We start from the raw sequence: 23,250 nt of genomic DNA, 5'->3' as shown, positions 1-23,250 counted from the left end.
TAGTCTCGAATTAAAAATGAAAGCAAAAGATTGGAAAAAAATACAAAGCAACCGGAAGAGAAAAATATTCGTCGAGATATATATATCGTACAAATATAAATCCGCCGTCCATTCGAACAAAGGCCGCGACCTAAAGTGCCGTCTAAAGGATGTCGTCAAATGCCGCGCGCAGGCTCATCCAACAACGCATTATCCCCTCCTCTGATGAGCCACCGGTTGCTAGGATTTTTTTTCACGACTCTCGTGCGTAAACAACTAGCAGGATAGCATACCCTGTTGGAATCTGCGGTCCTTCGGGAGCCACAATTCGGCCGGGCCGACAGATAGAGCGAGAAACGGGAGGCAGCGCGAACACACGAGAATGGGGGCAAAACCGGGGATGAGAGAGAAGAGTCCGAGCAGAGAGGGAAGCGCGTCGGGAAGTACAAAGAGAGGGTGGGGAAGCGAGAAAGGGTGCGTGTGCGGCACATGCGTAAGAGCGGCCACGTTCTGCTCTCCTGATCACCGGGGTCCTACAAAAGCCCTTATTTGGGTCATGGGGCATTTCCGAGGGTCCGGGATGGGATGCCGGACACCTTTCTGCCGCTCCTGCTGTCCTGTCAGCGAAAATAAGGCGACAGGTATCGGACAAAGGACCTCATTTGCATATTTTTCGGCAAGATAGAGTCTCTCGCGGACAGACTCCGTGTCCGCCGAATAGGCGGTTCCGCTCCCGTAACGACGTGGCCAAGAACGGGCAACGGCCGCCACTCGGCGTCGAGATATGCGCTCCTGATACGAGAGACGTCTATTAGGCCTATAAATTATCAGGCATCGATCGCGCGCTGGTCCAGCGGAGGCTGGCCGAGAAAAGAGGAGCGGCCAGGTATAATCGGGTCAACGGACACGTATTGAGAAAGAAAAGAAAAAAAAATGAATCGTTGTATCATCGCACGTCGGAGCTGTTAATTAAAGTCGATAAAGTAAACGTACTCTTCGAGACTCGAAGAAAGATGAGCTCATCGTGATTTAGAATTATCTCAAGTGTCTCGTTATCGCGTTTACTTGGGTTAATGTTTTCTATTTTTTCTCTACTCCTCTTGTTTTATTTGATAAAATTGATGTACGCGATTTATCTCTTGATTAAATCGAATAGTATGGGTCTCTTTAAATGCCTTCAAGATTTTTTCTGTGTGTCAAACTTGTATATGAGATGATGTTAGAGAGTAAGTCCAGGTCAATGGGTCAATATTTATGAAAGATATATTGCTTTAACTTTAATGTAACAAAGTCGTATAGTTTGGAATCTTGTTGAGCTTGAACTCATTTCGCTAGTCATTATTTTTTTGTGACAAATAGAAAAAAAGTTGATGGTCTATTAATAAATTGGCAGAGTGAAAATATACTTATACGCGATCACATATAAGTATAAATACAATTATATTATGAAAGAATTAAATACAGTACGTGAAAGATAAAAATTGTAAATATCAATATTTTTAAAATTCATTTATATTTGTAAAAATATTTGTAAAAATTCAAAGAAAGAAATTTTTCATAAAAAAAAAAAATGAAAATATTATATATAAAATAACATATTGTCAAATAATAGATATATTTCGTATCGCGTTCTGCGTAAAGAGAAAATACTTTTTCACACGAATACGCAGTATTTTTTAACGCGAGTAATGGAAAAAACGCATAAACTCTTTATCTCACAATCAATTATACAACTTTTCTCTACCTCGATATGTATCAAATTACATTCTACATAATGATTATTAAGGAAACCTAACACTGCATCATTATAACTCTCTGTGCATCAATATTTTTAATTATCAATATAAAAGTTTCTAAAAATTAAATAAAAAGGCTCGCAAGATTAATAAATCACAGAATAGAATAAGGACTGAGAGCCGAAGCCGGTTATTATGGCCAAAAATTATTATTTATTACACAAACGTCTCGGTCGCTTATTTAGACCATCTTTAGTGTAAAATTAATATTGATACAATGAATAATACGCAAATAGTTTTACAGAAAAATTATTTTTTTCACTGCTCTTCCGGCCGAATTAATGACAAAAAGCGCAGAGTCATGGTTCTAATTCGCGCTTATAGTGAAAAGATATAATCGATATGGAAACAACAAAATTTCTAAAAATAAAAGTAAGATGTAGAAATATTGTGGATCTTCTGACTCCAGGAAGCAATGTTCTAGCGCATAGAGCGACTGTAAAATGCGATCGATAAAAGAACGGACGAGAGAGCATTTAGGAAGGTAAAAAAGGGTAGCGGATGACCCTTGAGCATCAGGAACGCAGGATCCGGCCAAAGGATTGCCCGAGGCGCGGGTGCGTTTTAGGGATCTGGAAAACCGGGAAGCCCAAAAATCCGCGAGGATCAGGCCTTCATATGAAGGCGCGGCGAGGCGGGTTTTCGCGCTTCCTGCGAGCCTGATTGCCGTCGCCGCTTCTTATCCCAATTCCCTTGCGCGGGCTCTTCTGGAGCGCGATAACCCCCGTCTGACAGAAGCGTCCTTGAACAAGCGCCACGTGTTCCGCCGCCTTCTTTCGCGCAACAGGCACGTCTCGCTTCTTTGATACGACGGAACACGCACAAAGGATCTACACGTGGCCGTGATCCCATCCCTCTCGATACCTCCTGCTACCCTGGCTCACGAAACTCGCCGCAATAATCTCCTGGGAAGTTTCTATCCCGATCGAGGGAGGAGAAACGCGGAGTCTCGCGAGAGACACGACGATTCTTCTTTTCGTTCGGGGAGAAAAAAAAAATCTTACGAGAGTTTCATAGAATTTTATTTTAGATACGTTGATACTGTCACGAATGACAAATTATGTCAAAAGATGTTTCGTTAATTCAGATTCATTAAATTCGCCCTAAGGAAGGATTGAGATAGAGATTGCAGGTTTTCTCTTTAGGATAATTTTGTCGAATATTTTTGTTATTTTCTATATATATATATATATATGTTTCTCTGTATATTTATATATGTAAAATTGTATGTAGATTATATATGTCATTGACAATCGAGCCTACTCGAAAAAAGCAGGATGTGCTCCTTGAAAATTATCTTATTTCGGAGCAAAAAATGATCGATTATTATTTGATTCTTCTTTTCGTTCGGGGAGAAAAAAAATCTTACGAGAGTTTCATAGAATTTTATTCTAGATAACGTACGTTGATACTGTCACGAATGACAAATTATGTCAAAAGATGTTTCGTTAATTCAGATTCATTAAATTCGCCCTAAGGAAGGATTGAGATGGAGATTGCAGGTTTTCTCTCTAGGATAATTTTGTCGAATATTTTTGTTATTTTCTATATATGTTTCTCTGTATATTTATATATGTAAAATTGTATGTAAATTATATATGTCATTGACAATCGAGCCTACTCGAAAAAAGCAGGATGCGCTCCTTGAAAATTATCTTATTTCGGAGCAAAAAATGATCGATTATTATTTGATTCTTCTTTTCGTTCGGGGAGAAAAAAAACCTTACGAGAGTTTCATAGAATTTTATTCTAGATAACGTACGTTGATACTGTCACGAATGACAAATTATGTCAAAAGATGTTTCGTTCATTCAGATTCATTAAATTCGCCCTAAGGAAGGATTGAGATAGAGATTGCAGGTTTTCTCTTAGGATAATTTTGTCGAATATTTTTGTTATTTTCTATATATGTTTCTCTGTATATTTATATATGTAAAATTGTATGTAAATTATATATGTCATTGACAATCGAGCCTACTCGAAAAAAGCAGGATGTGCTCCTTGAAAATTATCTTATTTCGGAGCAAAAAATGATCGATTATTATTTGATTCTTCTTTTCGTTCGGGGAGAAAAAAAAATCTTACGAGAGTTTCATAGAATTTTATTCTAGATAACGTACGTTGACACTGTCACGAATGACAAATTATGTCAAAAGATGTTTCGTTAATTCAGATTCAATAAATTCGCCCTAAGGAAGAATTGAGATAGAGATTGCAGGTTTTCTCTCTAGGATAATTTTGTCGAATATTTTTGTTATTTTCTATATATATATATATGTTTCTCTGTATATTTATATATGTAAAATTGTATGTAAATTATATATGTCATTGACAATCGAGCCTACTCGAAAAAAGCAGGATGCGCTCCTTGAAAATTATCTTATTTCGGAGCAAAAAATGATCGATTATTATTCGAACGGTCTTATTGATACCGTGAACCGTTAATCCTCCAACTAACCCGTTATTTCTGTGTTCGACGCGAATTTTCGGCTTGTCGTTACATATAATTTATTTGCCGCTATAGCGCCGCGCGCATAATCCCGGATTAACCGACAGCGGCACGGTGATAATCAGAGTTTTGTTAATAGAACTGCAAAAGGCTCAAAGCCAGCGAACCTTGATATTACTTGGCGGTGATAAAGCGCCGCAATCCCGAAATCCCACTGTATCTTTATTACAAGAGCGGAAGGGTGTGGTTTTTTTTTGTCTTTTCGGGGGCGCTGAAAAAAGTCAGGTGACACACGGCGAAGACGTTAAATCTTTTTTATGAATCATTTATTGCACGGCGTATTCGGCATTACGTAATCCAAGGTCACAATCCGCAGATTTATCGTCGGAGATGCCGCCACGAGGTTTTAGACTCTTTAATCCCAAGGCGCGCCTCCGAGACAAAATGGCAGGATTATACTAATCCCGTATCACTTAATCCGGGGATTAAGATTATGGTCATAGACCGTCGACCCCGCGTATCTTTCGGAATTTTTCCCCCGTGAAGAGAAGCCGAACTATATGCGTTAGGAATTTTTTTTAAGCACGGCAAAATATAATTCTTTCGAATATGTATATATATATATATATAACATATATAGATATAGTAGAAGGAAGATATTGATCAAATTATTTGCAAATCTATAATCAGTCGTAATAATTCCTATTTTCTTAATCTGCATTTTCACTTTATCAATATATAAAATGACGTATCAAAAATCTATTTACAGTCTTTCCTATTAATGATAAATTTATTTTAGGAAAATCAGAAATAGTAATTGCAATTAAACACCGAAAGTGCCAAGCGCGAAGTGAGATATATCTTAACAAGATTATTATCGATTTTTACGCCGATATCGCAAAAATTCCAGCGAAAAATGGCACAATTTTGTCTTCGAGAAAGGTCGAATAAAAATCTTCTGTATGGAGAAGCCGAGGAATTTTCCCCGGAACTTTGTCGCCTCGCGATTTCATTCCGGCAGACGGAACCCGAATGATTCGCCCGCGCGTTTTCCCGTCATTCTTCCGTCATCCGCGCGCGACAAAGCGCGCCTTGTTCCAGAGATCTCTTTCGCGCCGACCAATATCTCGCCGATGCACAGCTCTCTCTCTCTCTCTTTTGACGTATTCGCGCGGATCTCGCGCGCATATACATACACATATACATATACGCTGACGCATACTACAGGCGCAATATCTTTCGAATCGTTCGTAGAATTCCCGTCGTATCAGGACGGGATGTAAAGCTTCCTGGGGGATGAGCCGCTTAGCCTCTAAACCTTGTGTGCTCTGCCATAGTCCTCCCGCTACCCCCTTTCACCCCCTCCCTCTCTTCGGCAGCCTCTCGACCGCCCTTTTGTACGAACCATCATCCACGGCGAGCGTATGAGTGTATATATATATATATATATATATATATATATATATATATATATATACATATACGTGTGCACGCATATATGTATATACGGAACAGAAAGCGGACCGTATACGCGCGGCCCTGCACGGGGATTATCCGGGCTCTGTATTCGTGGGGATTATCTTTGGGCGCCGCGTGTACGTGTGCGGGCCAGGTTGTGTGTGTGCGTAGCCAAATCCTTTAGTGGCTCCGGTCTGGTTCTCTCTCGCTCTCTCTCTCTCTCTCTTTCTCTTCGTATACGTGTGCGTGTATCGGGGTGCGCAAGGGTGCACACACGCACACGTGCACTTGCGTCACCGGGTTTGACCGGACTGCATGTATGCACTCACGTCCGTGGATATGTGTGCGCGCGCGCGCGCGCGTATATATGTGAGTCCGGGATTAATCCGGGATTATTGGTCGTGTGTGCGCCGCCCGCCGTCCAAATCCAAAATCCAACGCACACAACTCAGCTAATCCTAACTCCCTCCCCTATCTCTCACCCTCCTTCTTCCCCTTTTCGCCCTCTCGCTACCACCTCGTCTCCCTCACTCGACGTATCCTGTGTGTGCTCCATCGACGATGCGGGGCGCGTTGTCTACAGGGTGTATCCGGAAGTATGCGCCCGTTGGCCTATGTGATTTTTGCCCATCGATCCGGCCAGGAATTATTGTCCATTTACGTTTTATAAATTACTTTGCGATCGATCTCTACGTATTTGGTGTTTGATGGAAGCGACGAGATGAAGCGGGTTCTTCTCTTTGAGCGCGTAGTAAACTTGAGCGACTCGAAGATATTATTTTAGTGAAGTTTTTTATACAGTTTTTTTCACAGGGACTGCGTTGATAGATATTTTCCGGATTTTTCCGGCGGTTTATTATTTAAAACAACATGCATTTTATGCACTCCATTGCGAATATATTTTTGATACGCATTCGCATGCAGTAGAAGTAGAAGATTTCCGAGATATTGATTTGCAAAATCAAAATTGTGAGATTAAAAATCATTGGACTAAAATGTCATATGCATGATGATGGTTGTGGATAATGTTGATGATATCTGAATAATGCACAACACTGCATAACATTTGAAAGGTTTGAGTCTTTCAGATTCATTTTACGTCCAAAATTACAATCTTTTCATTATCCATCCTGTATTACAACAAATGATTAATTGGATTTTTGTTGCGGATGAATAATATGAATTATAAAATATTCAGATTTAATCGATACTCTTCTCTCTTGTGTTCTCGAGTATTTGTGACTATCTTGAAATTGGATTTGTCATGATTTTCTTTTTAATACTTTCTAAAAACAACATTTGAAAAAATCGATTCCGCATTGATTGGAAAACCAAAACTGCTAAATAAGATAGAAAAAAAAAGAGAAAAAATTAAATAATAAATAAAGATATAAAAAATGTATAAACTTGTAAATTTAGAAATATCTTAGCTATCTTTTTATGTAATTACTTGACTTTGATTAATGTTCATATATACCTATATTGCATAGACAACTTTAACCAGTTATTTCGTTCATGTTATTTATTATCTGAGAGCAAAATTTTGTAATATTTCACGAGAATTTGCTTTATAAAGTTTAAAGTAAGAATATTTAAAAATAGGGACGCATATATATACACGCACTTTTATATATATGTATGTGTGTGAGAAATATCCATCCGCAATATGGCCCACGATTGCTCTCCGCGAGTTATGATATCGATTTTGCCTTTAGCTTAACGTGTGGTCAGGTTGAAAGCTAGAACATATACAGGGCGTCCTGTGAGAGAATCACTTTCGAAAATCGTGAGACATGAGAAAAGAGATAATAAAATTCTGCCAATTTTTACCATACATGCAGTGTATTATTATATTTTTCAAATATAATATTATGTGTAATAAAATATTAAAATGAATTTTTTATTCATAAACGTTTCCAATTAATCAATTTTTAATTTAAGACGTAAAAAAATTCTCCTACGTGAATTTAATTTTGCAAAATGTTTGGTTCATTTTTTATAACATATACATATTACAGCATTTTTTCTTGGAAATAATTTCTCGCAATTTATAATTTCTTCACTTTACTATATGTTATAAAAAATAATTTTATTAAATGCTGTCGCATTTATTATGTCATTTATATATTTTTTTAAAGCTGTTTGAAAATTAAAATAAAAAACTGCAAAAATGAGATAATTTTTTTCCATCTTAATTAATACCGTTGGTTGGTCGCAATAATTATATACCCCTTTGGATTATATATGCTACGTATTTTCTACACCTTGTACAAATTTCAAATTTTTTTATTCTAATTATACGCCTGTGGATTATATGCTACATTTTTTTACACTTTGTACAAATTTCAAATTTTTTTATTCCATACAGAGTTTACATACAGAGTGCAACAAACATTTATTGTGCGAGGTCTACCTATCCGCAAAATATGAATATATATATATATATATACATATATACACTGTAAAAAAATTTTGTAAAATTACATAAAAAATATGTAAAATTACATAAATAATAAATGTAATTTTACATACTTTTGTGTAATATATTACATATTTTTTTACATTGTATATATATGCCCTCGACCGAGTTTTTCTTTCTTGTGTATCTCGCGCAAGCTTGGAGATTACTAAATCAAAACTCTCCTTTATGCCACGGGTAGTTTCTCATTCTGTCGAGCAAACGCGGGAGCGAAAACGGTGGGAATTCAAAGGCAAGCCCGCCACAAAAGGCACTATCTCTCCCGAGAGGGAGAGTATCGCGTATAGGGTTAAACGGCGTAACGAGTCCGATCGTATGGCGCAAGACGCCACGGGTAGACGTTCGCAGGTCGCCTAGCCACATAGCCGGGGATTCGAATTTAATCCGGATTAGTTCGTAAGGGTCACAATATCCCTCTCTCTCTCTCACTCCCTTCCTCAGCGACCTCGCTTCTCTCTCGGAGGCTGCACCTTCTCGTCTCTCTTCTCCAACCCCTTCGGTCCGTAACACACGGATACGCGAATATAGACGTCCAGGTAAATCCGGACGGAACACACGCGGACGATTATCCTAATTCCGAGCTGACGCTTACGGCTCGCGGACTAAAAGGAGACAAACGATCTCATCTCTCTCTCTCTCTCTCTTTCTTTCTTTCTTTCTTTCCTTCCAGTTCACCTTTGAAACGTGCCGACGCAAAATCACTTTTTGACAAAAGATACAGACTCATCTTCCAATTTCTTGCTTACAGTTACTTTCATCAATCAAGTTAAGATCCGAAATTGATAAATATTTAATTATCGAAAATTGTAAAATTATTATAAAAAAGTAAATATAATTAGGTATAATAAATATAATAAATAATACAAAATATAATATAATTATATTTTAAATTATAATAATATTATAATTTAAATTTTTTTAATACCGATTTAATATTGCGTTGTGTGCTTTTATTTGGGCTGAACAATGTGTGTATTTTGTTTTCCCTCTACGATATAAATTTTATTCCTCCGTATTATCGTCCGAGTTAGGAATAAGTGGATCGCGCTTTTCGTAGGATTTAAAAAAAAAATCGTAGTCGACGAGGAAGGCGGAGATAAGAACCGGAAAAGGATCCGCGTGCACGAAGAGAGAGGGAAAGGATTAACTATGACGCACGGAGATTTAAGGGGGATCCTCGAAATCCGTAGATTTAGGAAGTGCGTGCTTCTGTCCACCCGCATCCCCCATTCGCGTCGCGCCCACCCTTTTCTCCTCGCGTAGGTCGGGGCTGGAAAAGCAAATATGTACTCTCGGCTCCCTACATTCCTGCATGCCCTGGTATCGTCACGATCAACAGTGAACCGTCTCTTAAGAATTCTTAAACCGATTTCTTCGAAAGTTAGTCTGAGAAAAGAATTCACGAGGGAGACGCAGTTTAGCAATTTAGCTCAAAACTCTCTCATGATTTTTTTTTCGTGGCGATATATATTGTGAAGAAGACATTGTAATAGATAGCAAGGCTAGAAAAATATATGATTTAATCTTACAATATAAATGACAGATTAGGCACGAGCACAATTGATCGTCCCTTCAATTATATAATCGTAGACTTTCTATACGTTGACTCTTTCCACTTTGTAAAAACCTGGTATGTTTCTTATGGGGAATACATATGTAGAAATAAAATATTACCTATACTATCCGATACTCCACAAATCTCAGTAAATTTATTTTCCAGAAAAAGAACATATATATATTATCGATCGCTAAAAAATAATTGCAAAATAGCAAATATATATTTTTCGATGCATTGAAATAATTTTCAAACGAAGAAGAGAGATATAATCCTGGTTCGCATTCGAAGAAATATAATTAATAAGTCGTTATCGGCTTGTTTGCCTATACATCGGCTGTTTCATTCAGCGATAAATGTTTCGTAATAAATTCGCCATATATAGGCGTGTTTTATTCTCTCACGGTCGTTGCTTTTTACGAATTTTACATGAAAGCTAAACGTCGCGTTTCCGCTTATATGGCGTTTAATTATAACTACAAACGAACGCGTGCAAATTGTTTCCACCGCATTATCGAGGATCAAGGAAATTCCGCCGATAGTCTATCTCGTTTACGAGCTTTAACGACCCCTCCATCGAGTATATACGTCTTCGTCATTCTCGGCGGAAGTGGGCTTTACGGCGACATGGCAACTAAATTGATTGTCGTGAATAAAATAGTAGAATCTTGAACAAACAGATCTCACTATTATTAATCTCATATTCTTGAAAAGTAAAATCTATTAGTCGATAAATAGCAATTTACATCCTAATATTACATACAATATTTTCCATTACACGATACTTTTAATGTATTTATAATAAAATTAATAATAAAATATGTCAATTATGTATGATCTTAACATTTAAAAAAATATATTATTTAATTAAATAAATAAAACGAAAAAAACAATTTTTTTTTTAGAAATTACGAGAGCAAAACTAACCGCGAATAAAAATGAAATATATATATATATATGATTCTTTTATTTATTACGCAAAGCTATATATAATAAAATTAATGATAAAATATGTCAATTATGTATGATCTTAACATTAAAAAAATATATTATTTAATTAAATAAATAAAACGAAAAAAACAATTTTTTTTTTAGAAATTACGAGAGCAAAGCTAACCGCGAATAAAAATGAAATATATATATATATATGATTCTTTTATTTATTACGCAAAACTATATATAATAAAATTAATGATAAAATATGTCAATTATGTATGATTTTAACATTAAAAAAATATATTATTTAATTAAATAAAGAAAACGAAGAAAAAAATTTTTTTTTAGAAATTACGAGAGCAAAGCTAACCGCGAATAAAAATGAAATATATATATATGATTCTTTTATTTATTACGCAAAACTATATATAATAAAATTAATGATAAAATATGTCAATTATGTATGATTTTAACATTAAAAAAAATATATTATTTAATTAAATAAAGAAAACGAAGAAAAAAATTTTTTTTTTAGAAATTACGAGAGCAAAGCTAACCGCGAATAAAAATGAAATATATATATATGATTCTTTTATTTATTACGCAAAACTATATATAATAAAACTAATAATAAAATATGTCAATTATGTATGTGATTTTAACATTAAAAAAAATATATTATTTAATTAAATAAAGAAAACGAAGAAAAAAATTTTTTTTTTAGAAATTACGAGAGCAAAGCTAACCGCGAATAAAAATGAAATATATATATGTGATTTTTTTATTTATTACGCAAAGCTATATATCGAGCTTCGTCAGACGCGAGATGGTGACGACGATTAACGTCCCTTCCGTTCGGCAGAGTGCATTAATGGACGTGACATCGGTGCATCGTTACCGCATTTTCCTCGCCATCGTCACCCCGAGCAAATCCCGACCGTGTTGTAAAGACGTTAAAGCTGTTTTCACACGACCCCCATCTCTCGTAAAAGGTAACTTAATTCGCCCGGCGAATCGACGATTTACGGCCGCGGGAACCCCGGGCAAGCCGTCAAACCCGGGATGCAGCCCGAGGTAATGTAGTGTACACAGATGCATTCGGGACTGGACGATGAAGAAATACGAAGCCAACACATTTGATTGTACGAAGTATAAGAGTCGACTTAAATTTCGTACGGTTGCAATTTTTTCTTTGCATTATTTATAGATATTTTTTAAAATTATATGAGGCGTAAAAGTGCAAAAAGGATCCAATCCGCGTTTTTTAATAAATTCAGTTAACCACATCTCAAAGTTCCTTCCATCTAGCAATGGAAAAATCTAAGCTGTGGTCTAATCCACTTATTTGAAATCTCTGCGCTAAATTATAAAGTTAAGCGAAAATAAATAGTACACGATGCTATATATAAGTGTTACCAATTTTTTAAACTTCTAAATACCTTATAATTTAAAAGATGGGGTTAAACCCTATTTAATACCTTGTATATACATAATATATTATCCATTGAATAATATAAATCTTCAACAAATTTCGCAAAATCCTTAAATTTTATCGAAATAAAATATCAATAATATCATTGCGTTTCTTGCATATCTAATTGCATTTTCAGTCGATAATCGATAGATATTAATTGGTATATACTACGCGAGACAATAAAGTCGAATGGAAACTTACCTGTGCTGGAGGCGGATTTGCTGAGATCGAAACCCTCCTGCTTGGGACTAGCGCTGATTTCTTGCTTCGGATGCTGATTGTGCGCAGAGAAGGGGGTCTGGGGTGCACTGAGAGGTGTCTGCGATTGCAGCGGATGCACCGACGGGGGTTGGGGTGTGTTCTGCGGCTGCGACTGCTGAGACTGATGAGACTGAGGGCTCCTCGGTAACGAGGACACACTGCTCGGTCTCGATGGCGGCGAGGCCTTGTGTGTCAATGCCAACGCTTGGCTCTGCAAACCGCGGTAAAAAAGCGTCAATTAACACTTTCGTCTCGGATAATAGCTATATGATTTCGGTGCGACCGTTCTGAATCATTATCGTATCTATTATTAATGCGCAATTATGCTTATCCTAAGGTTATCATCGCGCATAAAAAAAAAAAAAAAGGAAAAATAGAGAGAGAATTGATTCCGTCCATTTCTATTATTAAATGGAGATGAGAAAGTAATATAGAGTAATTCGATAAGCTTTACGGTGTACATGATAAGAACATCTTTTTATATACTGCGAGAACGCGACGCGTAAAAAAATTTAATATCGGAAAGCATGATTTGCGCATTTTTACGCTTATTACTCGAGTAACAAGTTCTCTCCCGGGCTTTTTTACATTGTCTTCAGTGTAAAGTTGCAGAGCAATATTTTCTACGCACGTTATGTAAATTATTTTGATGTCTACTTTATCCCCGTCGTTTATGTATAATCTTGATGAGAGCATGGTAATCGCCGGGGGTAATAAATCCTTCGTTGCTCTTAATCTCTAAAGACAAAATTTCCTGCTACGCACATATCCGCATATGCCATATACTTCTAACAGCTGCATAATTTTTTTCATACGATTATCATAAAAATTTTTACAGGGAAATTCCAGTTTAAAATCGCCAGGAGATTTTCATAATGGTCAACGTGTGTTCCCGGAAAACCGCACGCGCAATAATAAGCAACCTTGACATTTCCATGGAAAAATGGTACACGTATATAATATAAAACGGTAGTGTCTCTCGTCGTGCAATTTATTTCTCAAAATCAGCTCGTGTACGAATTAACTATGCGCGATTGGAGGCAATGCGGCGATTAAAAAAGCCTTCGCCGGCAATTTACTGTACGGGAGTGTCGACGTCGTCGCCTAAACGCGGTCGAATCTACGACGTTTCGGTTTCGCGACTTCTCTCTCCCGAGAAGAGAGGCGCGCCGGGATGATCTAAGCGTATTCTGTCGCCGATCAAATCTGAGCACGTGCTCAATTCAGCGCGGCAAAAAGCCAGGCTAAGGCATAAGCGCGCGGGCTTAGATTTATGTATGAGTGAACTGAACTTAACACTAACGGCTAAGCCGTCCACGGTGTCAACTGGGGTCAACTGGACCCAGAATGCGACAATCCTACACCATCACCATCATCAGCAACCACCGTTTAGCTGCCGATGTGCGAAATACACCGCCGCTGTCAGAGATGGTTTTCGCGTTGTTCGTATAAAACTGGATGACGCTTCCGTGGAATACGAGTGTAAGAAAAGAGAGAAAGAGAGAGATGATGATGGCGTTTAACCCTCCGTGATCCCTCGCGACTTCCGGCCGCGTTTCGTGTTTGCTCGCAATCAGCGATTTTCGCGGCTGTTTAATCTCGGTCATTTAATTACGAAATTATAGAATTTAATCGGCTGTTATATACCGTGACGCGGCGACCTTGAATAATTGACGATGACGAGAATTGCTCATTTTTCCTAAGTAAGATGAAGCTATGAGCTCGCGGAGTGTTTCTTCGCCATTTTTATTCATACAAATTAATTCCTTCGAGGTATACGTTTCAATTAAATTATAGTTTCTTGACTTTATCTCGAAATCAAAATCAGACAAGTTGCTTGTACGTTTTGACTTACGGAAAACGTTAAACCAAAAATACGAGATCATTGAGTCGAAACCGAAAGAAGACGAAATATTCGATTTCTTCGCGTTATCCCTCTCGCGATACATCGTTTCAACATCGTTTCGATCTAACGATCGACCGACGATTTTTTCACTTGCCCGGACTGTACCAGCTACTGTTTCGGGAGCTGCTTCGAGGTATGCACTCGCAAAAAACACGTCAGACCGCTGAAGACCCGGGCCTGGAAATACGGGAGTAAGCGAGAAGATGATGAAGAAGAGGAAGAAAGGGCGGGAAAGGGAGCGAGTGGCGAAGAAGCGAGATGCCTAAAGGTGCCGAGAGGTAAACTAGAAAGAGAGAGAGAGAGAGAAAGGCGGGTCGACTGACGAAAGAGAGACAAGCGGGCCCGGAGGGTCCATACGTGAATCGAAAGAGGACGAAACGATGGGGCCTCCTCAGCTCTCGCTCTCTGTCTCGTTCGTCGAGGAATGAAGACGAACGAAGCGAGATCGAAACGCGAGAGCGTGTAAGAAGGGGCAACAGGTGGATGGGGTTAGCGGCTTATCCGGCTAACGCCCCAAGTGATATCGCGGTAACTCTGTGCTGTGTGACGCGCAAAGGGTTACGACGGGCTGCTGTCGTAAAATCAGGAATTTCGGTTCGCTCATCGATCCGGCTCTCGCCGCGGTCCAAGATTCGCTTGGCCTGACGTCGAATCGGGGAATCGCGAAGGTTTATAGGTCCAGAAGAGAGTTTCTCTCCTGCCCGAAATATTTCGCTCGAGAGCCGATTCAAATTATTTCCTTTCTCGATGAATTTCTTTTGTGCTAATATATTGTTAACACAATTGCGACAATTCCTAAATATTTAGTGCCACATTTTTCGAATGAAATAATTTTAAGGATGAATAAAACTAAAATAGGAAGACAATTATATTAAATGCATGCGATATCAAGTGGTTATATTTTACTCACAATTAAATTTTATCATATTTAAATATTGATAGGATGGTAATTTTTAAAATTGAGAAAAATAAGATGCATTGTAATAATATAAAAATAAATAAATAAAAAACTTTCATAAAAAAATTCAATATCTATTCAAATACTCAACATTTACTCGCCAATGCGTCGTCAATAAAAGACGGCGAATTCTTCGAGGACTGGTTTCGAATTTGAACGAGCTAGTATATGAATTCGCGCGGATCGCGGCGACAATAAAAATGAAATGTTAAATAATTAACCGCGATATCTCGTCGCGAGCGACGACGATTCGGCGGGCGTTTATCGGCGGATCAGCTTATCTACCGGGTGTAACGGAGATACGCGCAAGCGACGGCGTATTTCCTGTTGGTGTGTTTCCCGTTAAGGCGATAACCTTAATCGCTGACCGAGCACAGAATCCTCGTAGATCTGGAGGACCGCGGGGGAGAGACGGAAGTTTGACGGGATTCCAGAATTTAACTTGCGACGGTATATATGAAATATATATGAAATATAAACGTATACGGATCGGCGCGTCAACGAGCTTACGTAAGATCGAATCGCGACCGACGGTCCTTAACGTTTGGCCAATTGAACGGATGGTCTTTTTTCGGCATACGTGTTACGTCAGCTCCGTCGCGTATAGTTAATTCCACCCGTTATAAAAAAGAGAAAAAAAAATACAGAAGCAATCCGCGCGACACACTCTCTCTCGCCTCTCTTTGTTCCGAGGCTCCTCTTTTCTTCCTCGCCTCATCGTGACGACGTTCGATGCGCGTAAATTATACCGAGAGCTCTCGTCTCGCTCGCATCTTGATTAATTCTTCGAATGCCGCGTTAATAAGTCGCGAACGCTCGCGTCGCGTCATGAAAAATCGCGCCGCGATTCGCGCCGTTCGGCGATTCTGAAGATGCGAGATTCGTTCATTTTAACCGCATTTTTTCAACAGCAATCAATCATAAATAATTGGATGATATAAACTTTGATAGCTGTCGATTCCAAATTTTTCTGAAACTCTGTAATTGGTCTCTAGTGTATTTTAATCAAATTTAAATCATTCAAGTTTTTTCACAATCTTGAAATTAGACGAGGGTTTGTTTTATTTGCTCCGACAGATTTTTTGGTAGATATATTTTTCAACGATTTATTAAAAATCTCGTTATTAACCGCACATTGATGATTTGATAGTTGGCCGGATATATTTGTGGAGTTAAAATTTTTGTACAATTTTGAAAATAAAGTATCGGGGGTGCTATTCTCTAAATTCGATATAAAGCTTTACAAATAATTAGTAAATCGTTTTATAATTGTTAAAAAGCCACAATTATGAAGACGAGATTTCTGATATAGTTTCATGACACGCTGGAAAATACTCGATTCCTAATCTTCATCGGTATAATATAATATACAATATCACGTATTATTAATAATTCGTAAATCTCTCTCTGTATCTCTTCTAATTAACAAAATTTCACGCAATCCATTATCTGTTTCACCGCGATAATTTTGCTATCTTTCGACAGCGATTGTATAAAACAGAATTAAATGTTGCGCGACCCACATTAATCTGCAATATTCTAATCATACTTATCAAAATATCAGACCGAATGATATCCCCAGGCGATAATTGGTTCCCTCTTCGCAACAGATAATCCGCGGATTGATGCGTTTGCGATCGTGTTACGTAAATCGTTGCCGACCGCGATGTCAGACACCTCGTTTCCTAAGTGCAAAACATGGTATGGCTAAAGATTAGAAAGCAGCAGAGATACAATCTCGTATCAGAGCTATGAGCATTGATTTCGAGGATTAACCGGAGAAAGCAAGGAGGATACGAGTATCATTCCAAAATTACAGTTACATTTCGGGCGACGTGCGCAAATGATTCATTAATATTAATTATATGCAAAAAAATAATTTAAAACTGCATTTCAAGTTTGCGCGATTGGGGAGATATTCTTACTCATATTAATATATTTAAAAACAGAAATAATAATAGCCCTTCTACAAGGATTCAAGATAAATGCATCGCAAATAATTCCTGAGAAAGTCTGTTTTTAGGAAAATATTTATATCATTTACATTTTGATTTCGAAGGAGAAAAGTGATTATTGCATTTATCTTGATTTAAAGCATAATTATATTACGTTATAAGAATGAGACCGTATCATTTTTATGTGCAATAAAGTTTCGCTGGTCGCGATCCCCTTTTAACGTCGTAATTAATATTTTTTCTCGCGTAAAATATTCGTCGAGAAAACGCAAAAAAGATCGTGACTGCGGCATAAAAAGGCAATATAAAAAGGCCTGTACGGAGAGAGGCAAGTATACACTCTACCTGCGTTTGATATATCGGCTTCAGTGGCCGGATAGATGGATTACAATCATTCCGGCAGCTGGGGTGGTCAAATACCGTGACCATGCGTGCTTCAAACGTATCCTCGCGCACGCACACGTATACGCGACGCACTTTGGAGTACACACGTGGCGCCCGTGCGTGCAACGCGGTGCAAGGACGTGTTTCCATATATACCTATACTGTATATCGGAATATACAAGAGCGAGAGATGCGTGCGCGGCGTGAAAATTTTAGATCGTAAAATCTCATGACGTTTCTTTTTTTATTTATTCAATTTCTTTCTTCATCAACTTGCACGATTTAAGATCTATCGTGCGTTTGTTAAATCGTCACATTCTTTTCGCGCGTTATCGTGAGAGATCCAGGTAGAACGATGGCGCGACCTTAATTTATACTCCGAAATGCCACACCCATATATCTTTTCGATTTTACTATACGATTACTACTACGCTATAGGGTCTCCAGTTCTGGTGCCATTGTTACGGCCGTAATTATTCACGCATATTAGTTTGTTTCTTCGACGACATAATTTAAATGACCAGTAGTAGAGATTATGAAGTCGAATTTTTTTTTTCTCTACATCCTGTAATTTTAACAGAGTATTGTTCTCAAGTTTTACGGGAGTAAATAGTAAATCACAGAGACGAGTCTTCGTATGTTAATACCATGACCAAGCAAAGCCTCACGTATCTCGAAATAACAGCATTACGGGATTATCTTTGGTCTCTCTGACTTCTTTTCTTAAGTACGCCTATGGACAACGCATTTCTCGGAAATACTTTCATACACTTATACAAGTTCTCTCCCCTTTTTTAAATGTACTCCTTTGTAAGATAGTTCACGCGCGTGACGAAGTATGAATAAAATAAAAACAATCCACGTGCGCGCATCAAATATCTATCTTAAGTGACATAATGTCCTAATATTAGCATTTTTAGACATCTTACAATCTATAATCAATTATTTTTATTTTTATTTTTTTACAATAATCGCAAGGTGCGAATTAATAGCGAAATATTCCTCATTCACCGATCTGTGTTAATTTAACTACGTGACTTATTTAAATGTGAAATTTATCGACGGTTCGTGCCATTTTTCGCCGATAATTTTTCGATAGTCATCGCCAACCAAAGGCGACCATCGAGAGATCGAGCGGTCAATGGAGACATGCGGTCTTATTCCGCTGAATGCCAGAACATGAACATGATCGTGGCACAGGAAGAAGGCAGAGGCACATCCGTATCGTGGTCAGAACCCGTGACCCCCCGATACGTACACGTGTAAACGTACGCGCCGTTCGTCCACACAGCACACATACGAGCCGCGGCTTTGCCAAGGATTATCCTCCGCTCTTCGTCGTCCTGGGTTTTCGTTGCGAGATCGCGAAGCGAGATGTACATGTGTCGGATTCGTGTCTGAATTTCGGCTCGTGATTTTTAAGTGCGGAAAGTTGCGAATCTGAACGATATATTCGTTTCGCGACACCCATAAATTATTTTCTTCTCCAAGTTTTTTCAATGCCTCTAACAGACCGTGCAAGTGTGTGTTGTGTACTTCAATAAATTTTTATGTATATAAATATCTTTTATAAATTTTCTGAAGAAGTCTTTTGTTAATCCAAAACAATGTATGAAAATTCATGAAAAAAATATTTCTTTATAAATATCTACCTCAAAAATAGGGCAGAAACGTTCGCAATGTTATTAATGTAACTGTTTGGTTTTTCAAAATATATTTTAATAAATCTTTTTGTGCTCTAATTACTGCGCTGGTTCCCCTGCCGTTCTTTTTTACTATTTTTCATTTTACGATACCTTTATCTACTTGTAGTATAAATATCTTTTCTTGGATATAAATTAAAATTTTTTCGCGGTCTCCTTTAATATTTTTTAAATGCGGGGTAAAAATGACGCTTTGTTTACTTATTTTAGGTAGCGGGATAATCGCGCGTTACACGTAAAACGGTCGGGCGCTTTGAGATGCGAAAGAATGTGCCAAATTGATGACGAGGATTTAAGCGGGCTGAAAGCGCGTTTAGAGAGAAAGAGAGAGAGGAGCAAGAAGCGATAGGGTGGCCAATTGGCTGTGTAATGTCAGAAAGGGGTTGCTTCTCGCCCCTCGCACTCGTTGACACCGAATATAGACGCTGCGTTATTTTTATAAGTTCGGCAGACCGAATGCCAAAAAAGATATTGGCAGACTAATCTACGACGTAAACCATCTTATCGCAATTTTATATCAAGATTATATGTTTATATAATTTATATATAAGTACAATTTTTAATCGTGTTAGCGTCTATATTTGTGTTTCTCGCTGTTTTTCCTATATATGAAACATATTTTTATTACGATATTTTTTGGCATATTTATTGACGGTTATAAAATTAATCCACTCGATAATTTCCTATCCAATCGATATGGTCCTATATACATGTAATAAGATATTGAGCTTAATCAGGCTTAAATCTTACTGTTATAATTTGAGGACTTCATCTGCAAAAAGATGCTTGAAAAAATTATAAAATATATTAATTTATTCTACTGTCTCTATTTTTTTTTTACAGAAAAGTTGATTTGTTTTTAATTGTATTTCTATATATTTTTAATTAATATCATTGTTTAAAAATATAAATTTTTGTATATATTTATCAGTTTTTTAGATTCTTTGTTATTATATATATTCTGCTTGAAACTTTCGTGATGAACTCCTCAAGTTGCCTTTAAAGAAAGATAATATGATTATACGCATGATCGAGATAACGAATTATTCATGTTCCATCAAAGGATTACCTGTACTTGATCCGTCTTCGTGTTAGCAGCCATCCATGCCTCTACGAAGGTGTCCATTGCGCTCTGAAAATCCATTCCCTTCTGGGGCCTCAGTAATTCTCTTGAACCTCGCAAGTCGCCGCCATTCGTGACATATCGCGTTGTTCTCGAATCGTTCACAAATTCTCTTAGCGTCGTTAAAATTTTCTCTCCCGATATATTTATTAATCGATAGTCAAAAGTGAATCGAAAAAGACGTGCCAGCCAAGCTTCTACGTAAACTGTCTTAATGATCCTTTGAAATAGTTTTAAACGTCACTAACGAACACCGGCGTGCCTATACGATATAATTGTCGAATGATCGCGCGGGATGTGACATAAAATCTTTTTCATTCACGATTAAAATCACAGACATGTAGAGACCGCGTATTAAATGTCCGTTTATTTATATAACAGCTTCTACTGTTAAGAGTTCTTAATTTCTAGCTACTGAATACTAACGATTATGCGTGGGTGATCATTTCTATTACATTGAAACGAGTTACACGCCTACGATCCGCTCTAAGTTCTATTTGGTATATGCATGAAGTTAAGATACGATTAAACTGCGCTGTACTTCTGACTAGAGTGCGGAAAATCACACACGTGCTCGCAACTCATTACGATAAGTATCGCCCGAAGTAAATAGAGCGATCTACAGTTTCGTCCCGTTTTCCGATCACTGATCGTCCGTCTCCTTTCGCCCGTCCGTTCAGAATGTCACGCACACCGTTCTGAACACTGGCATCAGAGTTTCTCTCATCGATCACAAAATCAAGCACCGATTATTTTATTTTTATTTAATTTTACGGAAAAAAAAGTTAAACGCGTTCCCGGCAGAATGAAACGTCACCAAACGTCAAAATCTCGAACAGCTGTGCGTGCGCTTTCAAAAGTCGATCTTTTCGGAGTAGTCGTCAAGTTCGAATCACACGATCACGTTCACATCTCTCTTTCTCTCTCTCTCTCTCTCTCTTTCTCTCTCTCTCTCTCTCTCTTTCTCCCTTCTTATCGAGTGTCCCTATTTACCGAAGTTCGGCGAGATGTCATTCGCGCCGCCGAGGACGAGCGCGACACACGTTCGCAGTGAACGGCGTTCGAGCCGCGACTGTGCGCGTCGTGGCGTCGCGGCGCTCGATCTACTGCCCCTACGACGCCCTACCGCGTCGCGAGCGCGCTGTCGGTATCAACCCCACCACTTGCCGTATATCGCGGCCGCCACCACCACCACTCTTTACCACTCCACCACCACCACCACCATCTATACCACTACTACCACCACCCGCCGCGACATCGTCGTCTCGCGTCTACCGATTCTGGTCCTCACTCGGATGCTGCGCTGCCTGGTTCACCCTCTCGTCGGAACCCACCTTCGTGCCTTCTTCCTCCGCGTCTCTCTTTTATCCTCCCCTGATTCCGAAGCTTGCTCGCCCCGGATAAGGCGTCGTCTCTTCCTTCCGCGTTTGTCTCGTTAAATTTTTTCTTTTTTTTTTGTTATCACATTTTTATTTTTCAATATCGCGATATGCGACATGTTTTTCTCAATCGTATCTCAATATTCGTTTCCGCTGGAATCTATTATAGCAATTTTTCTCAGCAATGTCTAATTTCTTTATTTTTTAAATATCTTCTTGTGTTTTTATGCAATCTATACACACGCATATTTGGAGCAAAAATCGTCCCTCTTCTTCATCGTCGATTCTCGGTTTCTCGTTCATTTAAGAAATTCCGTTCTCGTATCCATACTTCTTCCTCGAGTCACGGAATATCCGTTCTCTCATCCTACACCATCTCGTCCTCCCGTCCTTCCGAAATCCTTCTTCCTTCGTCGAACTCGATTCCCCACTCTCGTCTGCATCTCAACACCCCCACCACAGAATCGTGTTCCGGGGGTGTGTCTACAGATAAGATGCACGAACACCGTTGCAGCTGTTCACCTGCAACACGCTCACTGCGACAGACCCACGACTGCCGATGACCGAGCTTATATGCAGAAGGAGCATCAAGCGATATCCATGCCATCGCATCGATCTCTTGCGGTCTCGATTGCAGAGCATCCTATTGGAACAAATCTTTGTAGATGCGTAACACGGAAATTTATATCATACGAACACGCGCGTGCGAAAAAATCTTATTATTACTTTGATTGAAACTTAGATTAGTGAACTGCATTTAATAGGAACGTGCAATGATAGTAATCTTTAAATATTAAATCTGTATTTGATGTCTATACCGATGTACATTTTATTTGTGAAATATTTTTAAAGAAAATATCTTTAAAAATGTATTAACTTTAAAATCTTTTTATTTCTGTTGAACGATATCATTTGTTTATATGTGTACAACAATATAAGAAATAATTAAAAATTGTAGTAAAATATGCAGTGTAACGTATATAATGAAATAACTGGATACGCGTCAATAATAAAATTAAATATACATTTAATCATGCAATATATAAGAAGTAACAAACGCGTATCCGAATTAGAATTTGATTTGGTAAATTTATTCTTTTACCTTTGTGATAAAAATAATTAATATCCGAAACATTAAAATCTATAAGCAAACATGTATTAACGATTAATATAGAAAAAAAACTGTTCTTGTATTTATTGTATCAGAAACATGGTTTGTGACTCGAATAATATTAAATCAAAATTTTTAATATGTGTTTCGTAGAAAAAAAAAAATACAGAAGAGAAAAATAAAGGTACAATAAAAAAGTATATATAAAAATAATACACACCTATCGTCGCACAATATGTAATTCATAAATTTTCATTTCAAATATCAGAGATTTTTTGTAATATAATTTTTACCTCCCTTTTTAAGCAACAAAAATAATTTTAGATTAAGATAGTAGTAATTAA

General features: G+C 37.8%; 1 protein-coding gene across 2 annotated transcripts in view; it reads right to left on the bottom strand.

Moving 5' to 3' along the window:
* The window catches only part of dve (SATB1_N and homeodomain domain-containing protein dve), a 49,951-nt gene extending 28,424 nt beyond the window's left edge, over positions 1-21,527 (bottom strand). The window contains exons 1-3 of one of the 2 annotated variants that reach the window (XM_029306105.2): positions 21,410-21,527; positions 20,363-20,425; positions 12,328-12,598 (exon numbers count right to left, since the gene is read on the bottom strand). In XM_029306105.2, coding sequence (XP_029161938.1) covers positions 12,328-12,598; positions 20,363-20,425; positions 21,410-21,430 — 355 coding nt within the window. In that variant the 5' untranslated portion in view covers positions 21,431-21,527. Of the gene's footprint in view, positions 1-12,327; positions 12,599-20,362 lie in introns of both variants that reach the window. The other variant, XM_085484284.1, reaches the window with a different exon arrangement.
* Positions 21,528-23,250: the final 1,723 nt, after the last annotated feature.

This window comes from Nylanderia fulva, unplaced genomic scaffold (assembly GCF_048542155.1).
Source record: "Nylanderia fulva isolate GAGA-0341 unplaced genomic scaffold, ASM4854215v1 Scaffold3, whole genome shotgun sequence".
Taxonomy (NCBI): Eukaryota; Metazoa; Arthropoda; class Insecta; order Hymenoptera; family Formicidae; genus Nylanderia; species Nylanderia fulva.
Note: the sequence above shows the minus strand (reverse complement) of the source record. Positions and strands in the feature narration are given on the sequence as shown.